We start from the raw sequence: 12,500 nt of genomic DNA, 5'->3' as shown, positions 1-12,500 counted from the left end.
AACACATTAGGGACAGGGAACACGTTAGGGACAGGGAACACGTTAGGGACAGGGAACACGTTAGGGACAGGGAACACGTTAGGGACAGGGAACACGTTAGTGACAGGGAACAGCGTTAGTGACAGGGAACACGTTAGGGACAGGGAACACGTTAGGGACAGGGAACACAGGGAACACGTTAGGGACAGGGAACACGTTAGGGACAGGGAACACGTTAGGAACGCACGTTAGGGACAGGAACCGTAGGGACAGGAACCGTTAGGGACAGCAGTTAGTGACAGGAACACAGAACATTAGGGACAGGGAACAGTTAGGGACAGGGAACACAGGGGAACACATTAGGGACAGGGAACACATTAGGGACAGGGAACGTTAGGACGTAAGTGACAGGGAACACATTAGGGACAGGGAACACATTAGTGGCAGGAACACGTTAGGGACAGGGAACACGGTAGTAAGGGAACATTTAGTGACAGGGAACACATTAGGTAAGGAACCGTTAGGGACAGGGAACATTTAGGGACAGAAAGGGAACGACGTTAGGGACAGGGAACAAGTTAGGAGGACGAAGAACAAGTTAGGGACAGAGAAGGAACCGTTAGGAACACTTAGTGACAGGGAACACGTTAGGGACAGGGAACACGTTAGGGACAGGGAACACATTGGGGACAGGGAACACATTAGGGACAGCGTTAAGTGACAGGGAACACATTAGTGACAGGGAACACATTAGGAGGGAACACGTAAGGAACACGTTAGTGACAGGGAACACATTAGGGAACACGTTAGTGACAGGGAACCGTTAGGGACAGTTTGGTGACAGGAACGTTAAGGAACCGTTAGGAAGGGAACACATAGGGACAAGGGAACACGTTAGGGACACGTTGGTGACAAGGAACACATGTAGTGACAGGGAACACTTAGGGACAGGAACACATTAGGACAGGAACCACGTTAGACAGGGAACACGTTAGGGACACGTTAGTGACAGAGGGCACCACGTTAGGGACCGCACATTCAGTGACAGGAAACGTTAGCCGCGGGGACAACGTTAGTGACAGGAACAACGTAAGGACAGGAACGGACAAGGAACACAATTAGGACAGGAACACAGGAACACAGACAGGAACACGTAAGGACAGGAACACAGGAAACGACCAAGGAACACAGGAACAAGGACAGGAATCAAAGGACAGGGAACAGTAGGACAGGAACACAGGGAACGACGTTAAGGACAGGGAACACATAGGAATAGAAACACAGGAAACACACTAGTGACAGGAAACACACAGTGGAAGGGACAACAAAAGGAAACACATGGACAAGGAACGACGAGGAACACAAGGACAGGAACACATAAGGACAGGAACACACAGAATCGCACAGGGAACCACTAGGACAGGAAACAACATTAGGAACCAGGAAACAAAGGACAGGAACACGTTAGTGGACAGGGAACACTAGGGACACGTAAGGACAGGAAACACAAGGACAGGGAACGACAAAGGAACACACTAGGGACAGGAAACACGAGTGAGACAGGAACACACAAGGACTACGGTACAGGAAACACATTAGGACAGGGAACACGGATTAGGAAACAAAGACAGGAAACACACTAGGGACAGGAAGGACAACAAGGACAGGAACACGACAGGAACACGGTAGAAGGAACACACGGACAGGAACATAAGGACACAGGAACACAGGAAACACGTTTTTAAAGGAACACAAGGACAGGGAACGACAGAAGGACAGAAACTAGTGACAGGGAATCAAGGACACACAAGGACAGGACAGGGAACACGTTAGGGACACAGGAACACACGGAACACATTAGGACAGGAAACATAGTGACAGGAAAGACAGGATAGGGACAGGGAAACAGACGTGGACAGGAACACAAGGACAGTTAAGGACAGGAACACGTTACAGGACAGGAACACAAGGAACAGTAAGGACAGGGAACGGTTAGGACAGGAAACGACTGAGGAAACACAGTAACAGGACACGTTAGGACAGGGAACATTAAGGACAGGGAACACGGGGAACAACGTGGAACGGACAGGAACGGACAAAAATAATCACAGAAGGACAGGAACACACACAGGGAACACGTAGGACAGGAAACGCAATGGACAGGAAACACATGGAAACACAGAATAGGGGAAGGACACGTGGAAGGACAGGAACATTAGGGACGGAACACATTAGGAACACGTTAGGACAGGAACACGTTAGTGACAGGGAACACGTTAGGGACAGGGAACACATTAGTGACAGGGGAACAATTAAGGACAGGGAACACGTTAGGGACAAGGACAGGGAACAATGGGACAGGGAATGAAGGGAACAAGGACAGGGAACACGTTAGGGACAGGGAAACACATTAGGACACAGGGAAACACGTTATGGGACAGGAACACATTAGGACACGTTAGTGACAGGGAACACATTAGGACAGGGAACACATTAGTGACAGGGAACACATTGTGGAGAAAGGAACACATTAGGGACAAGGCAGTGACAGGGAACACGTTAAGGTGACAAGGAATGGAACACGTTAGGTGGAACACATGGAACACATTAGTGACAGGAAAAGGGAACACGTTAGTGGAACACGTGGATAGGGAACACATTTAGGACAGGGAACACGTAATGAAGGGAAGACAGGGAAACACGTTAGGGACAGATAGTGACAGGGAAACACATTAGTGGACAGGGAACACATTAGGGACAGGGAACACGTTAGGGACACATTAGTGACAGGGAACACGTAAGAACAGTAGACAGGGAACACGTTAGGGACAGGGAAACACGTATGACAGGGAACACACTAGGGACAGCGTTATTACAGGGAACACGTTAGGACAGGGAACACGTAGGTGACAGGGAACAACAGTGACAGGGAACACGGATAGGAACAGTGACAGGGAACACGTAAGGAATACGTAAGGAAATAGGGAACACATGGTGGAAGGACAGGGAATAGGAAGTGACAGGGAACACTAGGGAATGGAACGTAGGAAGGGAACACGTTAGGGACAGGGAACACGTTAGTGACAGGGAACACGTTAGGGACAGGGAACACGTTAGGGACAGGGAACACGTTAGGGACAGGGAACACATTAGGGACAGGGAACACGTTAGGGACACGTTAGTGACAGGGAACACGTTAGGGACAGGGAACACGTTAGGGACAGGGAACACGTTAGGGACAGGGAACACGTTAGGGACAGGGAACACGTTAGGGACAGGGAACACGTAAGGGACACGTTAGTGACAGGGAACACGTTAGGGACAGGGAACACGTTAGGGACAGGGAACACATTAGGGACAGGGAACACATTAGGGACAGGGAACACATTAGGGACAGGGAACACGTTAGGGACAGGGAACACGTTAGGGACAGGGAACACGTTAGTGACAGGGAACACGTTAGTGACAGGGAACACGTTAGGGACAGGGAACACGTTAGGGACAGGGAACACGTTAGGGACAGGGAACACGTTAGGGACACGTTAGTGACAGGGAACACATTAGGGACAGGGAACACGTTAGGGACAGGGAACACAGGGAACACGTTAGGGACAGGGAACACAGGGAACACGTTAGGGACAGGGAACACGTTAGGGACAGGGAACACGTTAGGGACAGGGAACACGTTAGGGACAGGGAACACGTTAGGGACAGGGAACACGTTAGGGACAGGGAACACGTTAGGGACAGTATGTAAACAAAATTAGCTCCAAAAGCGTACAAAAAATGTCCAAAAAAACTTCAGAGACAAACAGTTACAAAAAGCAACAAACTGCTGACCTAGGAAAACCTCATTAAAGTGCTCATATTCTGCTTTTTGGCTTTCCCCCTTTCCTTTATTGTGTTCTATATCTTTGTTGTGCATGTTATAGGTTTACAAAGTGAAAAAGCCCAAAGTCTCCAACAGAAAACACTGTTCATAAACTGCTCCAAACAGCTCTACTGTAGTCCAGCCTTTACTTCAGAGACAAACGCTATAATGCTCGCCTGACTGGCTAGTAGTCCTTACCTAGGTACTGTCAGGGCACGCCCTCATACTCTGCTTCTGACTGGCTAGTAGTCCTTACCTAGGTACCCTCAGGGCACGCCCTCATACACTGCTTCTGACTGGCTAGTAGTCCTTACCTAGGTACTGTCAGGGCACGCCCTCGTACTCTGCTTCTGACTGGCTAGTAGTCCTTACCTAGGTACTGTCAGGGCCCTCATACTCTGCTTCTGACTGGCTAGTAGTCCTTACCTAGGTACCCTCAGGGCATGCCCTCATACTCTGCTTCTGACTGGCTAGTAGTCCTTACCTAGGTACTGTCAGGGCACGCCCTCATACTCTGCTTCTGACTGGCTAGTAGTCCTTACCTAGGTACTGTCAGGGCACGCCCTCATACTCTGCTTCTGACTGGCTAGTAGTCCTTACCTAGGTACTGTCAGGGCCCTCATACTCTGCTTCTGACTGGCTAGTAGTCCTTACCTAGGAACTGAGCATGTGCGACTCCCAACAAAGACGTAACCGAAGTGAGAGGTCTCACTCTGTAGCTATAACAGAGAGCTCAACACACAGGGTGAAAAGAGAAGCTGCAGCAATGTACAGTACAAGAAAAATATAAAATGAAACCACGTAAACCTATTCTGGTACAACCTCTAAATACAATTATGAACCTGAAAATGAGCAGAATATGAGCACTTTAAGTTAAAAATGTCTGTTTAGTTTACAAAATGATGCATGGTTTAGCTCCTCCCCCTCGATCGGATTTCTTTACATGTAAATCTCCTCCCAGCTGGACGTGTCTGGAACACCTCCTCTAGGGAGGCGCCCAGGGGGCATCCTTACCAAGGGGGTAAGCGAGCCTCTACAAAGCGAACCTCCTATGGCGCCATTTTGTTGCTACCAAGCCATCACCTCCCGTTAGCATCCCATTGACTCCCATTCATTCTGACGTCACTTTGACAGAGAATAACTTTACATCTGAAGAGTTTAAAGACTCTATTTTTCCGTTGTTTATTTCTAAAGAAACACGACAATGTATAAAAGGCTCCATTATGTTTCCACAACTATGTTCACCAATCATGAATGAGAGTCAGAGGCTCTTGGCAAAATCGGCAGATTCATTCTAATCAAATTATGTTTATCTCTTACTTACCAAATTTTAAAATATATTACATTTAATTTGTAATGAAAGGGATAAGGTTTATATTAATAATCAAAGTATTCAAAATAAATGTGTTTTTTTTTTGTTATTATGGTTGTAGTAGTGCTGCAGCACCCTCCGCACCCCCTAGTTCCCGCTGCCATGGGAATGATTATTAATATGAACCGTCCCTGTCACACCAAGATTACATTAATACAATAATTAAAGGAGTATTCATGTGTAATCAGCCTCCTTTCTCTGATGCAACAGTTCATTTGTATATATCTGTTCCTGTATTTATTGTTTATTTCATATTAATGTTTTATATGTTTGTTTGTTAGTGTAAGGACCTTTCAAAGAGCATTATGGGATGTGTAGTTGAGCATTTTGTGATGTGTAGTTGAGCATTATGGGATGTGGAGCAGAGCATTCTGGGATGTGTAGCAGAGCATTCTGGGATGTGTAGCAGAGCATTATGGGATGTAGATCACCTGAGGGTAGAGCGAGAAGGTCTCAGAGAACCTGAAGGAGTTCGGATCGTCTTTGTGGTAATCTCCAAACTTCTGACACTGAAACAAAAACACACAATACTCCTGATTATCCTCCTGATTATCCTCCTGATTATCCTCCTGATTATCCTGCTGATTATCCTGCTGATTATTCTCTTGATTATCCTCCTGATTTTTCTGCATAATCACATGATTATGTTATTTGAGCGGTAACCAACCAGATTAAGGTGATATGTTGATATTTGGTGATATTTGAGCGGTAACCCACCAGATTATGGTGATATGGTGATATTTGGTGATATTTGAGCAGTAAACCACCAGATTAAGGTGATATTTGAGCAGTAAATCACCGGATTATGGTGATATTTGGTAATATTTGAGCGGTAACCCACCAGATTATGGTAATATTTGGTGATATCTGAGCAGTAAACCACCAGATTAAGGTGATATTTGAGCAGTAACCCACCAGATTATGGTGATATGGTGATATTTGGTGATATCTGAGCAGTAAACCACCAGATTAAAGTGATATTTGAGCAGTAACCCACCAGATTATGGGGATATGGTGATATTTGGTGATATTTGAGCGGTAACCCACCAGATTATGGTGATATTTGGTGATATTTGAGCGGTAACCCACCAGATTATGGTGATATTTGAGCAGTAAACCACCAGATTAAGGTGATATTTGAGCAGTAAACCACCAGATTATGGTGATATTTGGTACTATTTGAGCGGTAACCCACCAGATTATGGTAATATTTGGTGATATTTGAGCAGTAAACCACCAGATTAAGGTGATATTTGAGCAGTAACCCACCATATTATGGTGATATGGTGATATTTGAGCAGTAACCCACCAGATTATGGTGATATTTGGTGATATTTGAGCGGTAACCCACCAGATTATGGTGATATGGTGATATTTGAGCAGTAACCCACCAGATTATGGTGATATTTGGTGATATTTGAGCGGTAACCCACCAGTCTGATGAGCTGTCGGTCCAGCCAGCGGAGGACATCGGGCCCTTCCTCCGTCTCCGCCCGGAACACCGCCAACCTCGCCATCAAGATGGCTGCCGCCTCCTGATCGAAGGACGCTGCGATGCTCTGGATCTGAGTCTGAGCGTCCGCCCAGCTGGGGGGGGGGTGGAAGGAGAAGGAGGGAGGGGGAAAACAGATGGAGAAAGAGAAGATGCATCAAAAACATGGAATAAAGCTTTGAAAAAAAGTGCCAAAAACGCACGGTAACAGAGGGGGGGTGTGTGTGTGTCTGTCTGTGTGTGTGTCTGTCTGTGTGTCTATGTGTCCTCTCATCATCATTGCAGCAGGTGACTGACACGTGCTGTGTGTGCGTGTGTGTCTGTGTGCATGCGTGTGTGTGTGTGTGTGTGTGTGTATGTGTGTGTGTGTGTGTCCGTGTGTGTTCCTACTTCCTGGCGGTGGTAGTGACTCTGATGCGTCTCTGTCCTGATGCGTGTTGGTACTGAGTAACAAACTGGATCGCTCCGCGGCCGCCCTGAGGGATCGGAGCGTTGTGCTGCCACACACACACACACACACACACACACACACACACACACACACACACGAGAGAGAGAGATGGATCGTCAGCATCATTCGTCCTCATTACCAGGGAAACAGAGAGACACTCAGCTGTCTATCTGTTGAAGTAGGTCTGTTGTTGTTGTTGAGATATTTTGGCAGTTAGGTGGTCTGTGAGTTTGTTGTATTGGTCTGTAACTGCTCTACACAACCTGATCCACTGAATCTGAAATATTACATTAAACATTACACTGAATGCTGCTCTCTGATTGGCTGCTGAACACGTGAACTCAACTTGAGCTCCTCAGAGGTTAAAAGCAGCAGGAAGACACTGATAACACAGTACACACCTGTCATTACACACACACACACACACACACAGGATATTATATGTTCACATAGTGTTGACATTGCGTTGCCATGGACCATGTGTCAGTCACCTGCTGTGATGATGATAAGACACACACACACACACACACACACACACACACACACACACACACACACACACACACACACACACACACACACACACACACACACACACACACACACACACACACACACACACACACACACAACCCGTCAGACTCTGCGCGTTTCACAGTCAGTCTCTAAAGATGAACTGATCCCAGATCATCTTTTCTCGGGACTTCTTGTGGATTTCAGTTTGAGTTTCCAGGTCATGAAGATGAAGACTTGGACCGGTCCGCTCTCTGGACGGAGAGACACAACCCTGAAACACGCTGCTGGATTTATATTAATTTAACATCACACACTCTGGTGTGTTCAGGTTCATCAGGTCATCTCACCGCTGTGACTCAGCAAACTTCAGGTAAACTCTGTGGTGACTCAAGTCCAGCCAGCTGTTCAGACCCAAAGCTTGTGGATTTACAGTCTGTTTATCTGTTCAGCCTCAGCCTGAAGCACACGGAGCACGATCACAGACTTCAGCCTCCGCTTTCTGACGACCTTTCTTCCAAGACCTTAACTTTGGGCTCCTGGAAATGTGACGAGCAGTTTGTTTTCTGGCGTATCTTAAAGTGGTGAGTTAAAGAAAACAGGACTTAGATATACTCTGACCTGCATGATGTTTAGACTAGGGGTGCACCGAATCCAGATTTTTGGGGTTGGTCTGAGTCCTGAACCCCCTGGTTGAGATGGTGCTGACTCCTCCTCCCATCCTCAGTCCATGAACCCAGTAAACTCATGAATGAAGTAACCAGGGACTGTCCTTCCTTTGCCGTACCTGAAGTTGCTGCATTCTGGCTGCTGTCTGGAGATTCCTTTGTGCACAACTCGTCTTCTTTCACATGTTTCAGACCAGATGTTGTAACAGCGGCCATGTTGTGTGTAGTTTAGGGTCCTCGCCACCACCAGACCAATCAGCATTGAGCAGATAGAACATGTAGCTGGACTTGAACGGTCTTCTTTTGACTGAAAGTTCTGCCAAACCACAACTTGTTCTGCTCACCAGTTCCATGTCCACTTCCTCACAGCCTGCTGCATTGAACGCTCCACCTACGTAAACACCTTCCTGTAACCAACGGCGCAGTTACTACGGCGACCAGCGTAGCGTGCCGAGTGCAAGCGTAGGGTTCGGTTCCCTGGGAACAAATTCGGCAGGAACCCAAACCGGTCAAAAAGCCCCAAATTCAGCCCAATCCTGGATTCAGGGCATCCTTGATCCTAACTAGTCGTTTTGGTGTCTGAACTCAAATGTCGTTGCTCTATGACACTAAACCTTTCTTGACTAAATTAAACTGTAAAGTCATAAAAAAGTAACTTCACAGGATATCATAGTAAGTCTGGCTAAACAGGAGGTTTGGTTTTTAGAGCAGCCTGAAAAAGAGTTACAATATAGCTTTAATTTGACATTTAAGCCTTTAATTTTAAAATCCTATATCAGAATATGCTCCGATATTACCCAGTGACAGTCTGGGATGTGTATATTATTAAAGCCATCAAATGTAACTCTGATTTCCTAGTAACAAAACTGTGACATAACTGCGACAAAAAGGTGCTGAAGTTGCTGCATTCTGGCTGCTGTGTGTAGAGCCCTTCATGCTCAACTCGTATTCTTTCAGATGTTTCGGTTCCCTGGGAACAAACTCTAAGGTTCAGCAGAAACCAGAAGCCTGTCAAACAGCCCAAATATTCAGCCGGATCAGAAGGTGGATCCTGGACTCTGTTCATCCTGGTTCAGACTTCTGTCTGAAACACGAGTTCAGGTTCAGGAATCTCTAGTTTTGGGTTTAGATGGTGCCGGTTCTGGCTGATGACCGTTTCCTCTTCTGTCCCGTCAGGTCCGTGATGTAGCCGTAGACGAGCTTCCTTCCCGGTGAGCGTGTCTGAAGATGGCGGACGGCGTGCGGACGCTGTACGGCGCCCTGATGCTGGTGTCGGGCGCCGCCTGCGTCTGTGGTAACGTCCTGCTGCTGCTGCTGCTGCTCCTCAACGCCGCGCTCCGCTCCGACACGCTGAGCCTCGCGCTGAGCGCCGCCGTCAGCGACCTCGCCCTCGGGCTCGCCACCGTGCCGTTCGCGGCGTACCACAGCCTGGCGTGGCCAACGCGAGACCCCGGAGACGGCGCCGTGTGTCAGGTAGGCAAGAAAACGTTCTCAGGTCCAATAACGAGTCCGGTTCAGACCCGACTGAAGGACCGTCTCGGAGCAGAGACAAAGTTACAGCGACAGAATAACACAAGCTGAGCAACGCTGATACCAGCAGTCCTTCCAGGAGAGCCGGAGTTTTTCTGTGATTGTTGGGAGCAAAAGTCTTTGATTATGCGGCACGTTTTCTTAAAAAATGCGATGGAACATGTGGGATATTTATGCGATGAAATTGCGGGAACTTGCAAAAACTGCAGTTTGGTGAAAAAGAGAAAAAAAAGTGATTCCCCCCCCCCCTCAACACACTGCTTTTCGATGATGTTCACGTCACGTAATTACATCACTTCATAACGTTCCCATGGCAACAGGGGGAAATGGCTGCTCTTGTGTGAAGTAAAAATTTTTTTTAAACTTTCTGCTGAGATATATTACGGGACTTTTTTGCAATGAAAATGCAGGGGTTATGACATCATGCAAGCCCCAAATATTTTGCGCAGAAATCGGTAATTTATGTGGCGAAAGTGCCCCCCCCCCCGCATCAATACGCAGACTTTGGCTGATTTTGCGTTGAATTATGCGATCACATAATCACGTTTTTCCGGAGGGACTGAGAAGACGGTAGGGGTGGGAATCACCAGACGCCTCACGATACGATATCATCACGATGTTTATGTCACGATACGATATCATCACGATGTTTATGTCACGATACGATATCATCACGATGTTTATGTCACGATACGATATCATCACGATGTTTATGTCACGATACGATATCATCACGATGTTTATGTCACGATACGATATTATTGCGATTTTAAACATATCGCAATATTCTGCGATATATTGCAATGTATTACCTTTCTCCCAATTTCAAATTATGTCCCCAAAATGGGCTTTTATCAACATTGGTTTTATCTAAAAAGATAAATGTCTCAGTTTGTTCATCTCACTTCAGTTTTATTGCTGCAAAATCAGATTATCAAGCAGACAGACTGACCAACACACATATAACAATAATAATAGATCCATACTTGGCGTCTGTGTATCAATACAGTATTGCCATGAAAAATATCACGATACTATGCTGTATCGATTTTTTCCCCCACCCTCCCAAGTTTTAGGGGGCAGATTGTCAGATAGTTGGAGGGAGATTGGGGAGGTTTTAGGGGATTAACTAACTATCTATTATTATTATCTTGATAAAGCCTGGGAGAAGAGGAAAGCTCTTTATTGAGATGAACTGTAGATGAGAATGTGTTGTTTGTGTGTGGTGTGTGTGTGTGTGTGTGTGTGTGTGTGTGTGTGTGTGGTGTGTGGTGTGTGGTGTGTGTGTGTGTGTGTGTGTGTGTGTGTGTGGTGTGTGGTGTGTGGTGTGTGTGTGTGTGTGTGTGTGTGGTGTGTGTGTGTGTGGTGTGTGGTGTGTGTGTGTGTGTGTGTGTGTGTGTGTGTGTGTATACATATGTGTGTGTGTGTGTGTGTATATGTGTGTATTTGTATTCATGTATGCATGTATTTCTCCGTATGATTTGTATATGCGACAGGAAGATGTTTGTTAAATAAGTAAGTTGGTGTCTTGTAATCCCAGGTGGGAGGGGCCAAAATGACAGAAATAACACAAACTAACTATTCATGTTCCAGGGCAGTGGCTTCCTGTTCCTGTTGCTGCAGACGTCCTCGCTGCACTCGCTGGCGTGGACCGCCGCGGACCGGTTCTCTGAGATCTGGTTGGCTCTGAGCCACGGCGCCGTGTGGACAGCCTGGCGGCGCCGGGGCGTGCTGCTGGCCGTGTGGGCGTTCAGCGTGGCGACTGCGGCGCTGCCGCTGCTGGGCTTCGGCGCCTACGAGTACAGCCAGCAGCGGTCTCTGTGCGGCCTGAGCTTCACGCCGGAGAACGGGAACATGGTGGCGGCGTGGGCGGCGGTTGCCGTGGCAGCGCCGATCCTCGCCGCGTGCGGTCTGAACGGGTACGTGGTGTACGTGGCGAGGAAGCAGGCGCGGCGGGGAACGTTCACGTGCAACGAGCTGCACTGCTACTACGTTCCCGCCAACAACTACCTGAGGAGCTCCGTCGTCATGGTTACAACCTCAGGTGAGCAACAGCTATGATTGGTCCGCTCAGGACAGGAGGGGAGAGCTCGGCTCAAAATCTAATATCACGATATTTATATTTATATATCTTTATGACCTAATACCTCGATATCGTAGTATTTGGTGCTTTCACAAAATATTTTTTCCTGTGTGTGTGTGTGTGTGTGTGTGTGTATGTGTGTGTGTGTGTGTCTCTGTGTGTGTGTGTGTGTGTGTGTGTGTGTGTGTGTGTGTCTGTGTGTGTGTGTGTGTATGTATCTATGTGTCTATGTGTGTGTTATGTGTGTGTGTGTGTGTGTGTGTGTGTGTGTTGTGTGTGTGTGTGTGTGTGTACCATAAATCCTGCCTGAGAGAAATATATATATAGAATAATGAGAGTAATGTGTTTTTATGAGCCGGCTGTGTGTCACCATAATGAGAGTAAAGCCAGCGAGTCATGAAGGTAAACAGCTGATTCTCACTCACACACACACACACACACACACACACACACACACACACACACACACACACACACACACACACACACACACACACACACACACACACACACACACACACACACACACACACACACACAC

General features: G+C 47.2%; 3 protein-coding genes across 3 annotated transcripts in view; 2 read left to right on the top strand and 1 right to left on the bottom strand.

The window, feature by feature from the left end:
* LOC120548631 (scavenger receptor cysteine-rich type 1 protein M130-like) overlaps positions 1–9,579 on the top strand; it is a 62,069-nt gene extending 52,490 nt beyond the window's left edge. The window contains exon 10 of the mRNA XM_039784968.1: positions 9,523–9,579. The gene's annotated coding sequence lies outside the window, so the exon portion shown is untranslated. The remainder of the gene's footprint in view (positions 1–9,522) is intronic.
* sec23a (Sec23 homolog A, coat complex II component) overlaps positions 1–12,500 on the bottom strand; it is a 37,951-nt gene that overhangs the window by 5,293 nt on the left and 20,158 nt on the right. The window contains exons 13-15 of the mRNA XM_039784995.1: positions 7,105–7,211; positions 6,656–6,809; positions 5,654–5,731 (exon numbers count right to left, since the gene is read on the bottom strand). Of these exons, the coding sequence (XP_039640929.1) occupies positions 5,654–5,731; positions 6,656–6,809; positions 7,105–7,211 (339 nt within the window). The remainder of the gene's footprint in view (positions 1–5,653; positions 5,732–6,655; positions 6,810–7,104; positions 7,212–12,500) is intronic.
* The window catches only part of LOC120548637 (adenosine receptor A2b), a 5,878-nt gene continuing 2,134 nt past the window's right edge, over positions 8,757–12,500 (top strand). Inside the window, exons 1-2 of the mRNA XM_039784979.1 lie at positions 8,757–9,819; positions 11,470–11,920. Coding sequence (XP_039640913.1) covers positions 9,574–9,819; positions 11,470–11,920 — 697 coding nt within the window. The 5' untranslated portion in view covers positions 8,757–9,573. The remainder of the gene's footprint in view (positions 9,820–11,469; positions 11,921–12,500) is intronic.

This window comes from Perca fluviatilis, chromosome 20 (genome assembly GCF_010015445.1).
Source record: "Perca fluviatilis chromosome 20, GENO_Pfluv_1.0, whole genome shotgun sequence".
In the NCBI taxonomy this organism is placed as follows: Eukaryota; Metazoa; Chordata; class Actinopteri; order Perciformes; family Percidae; genus Perca; species Perca fluviatilis.
This window is presented reverse-complemented; position numbering and strand designations above follow the sequence as displayed.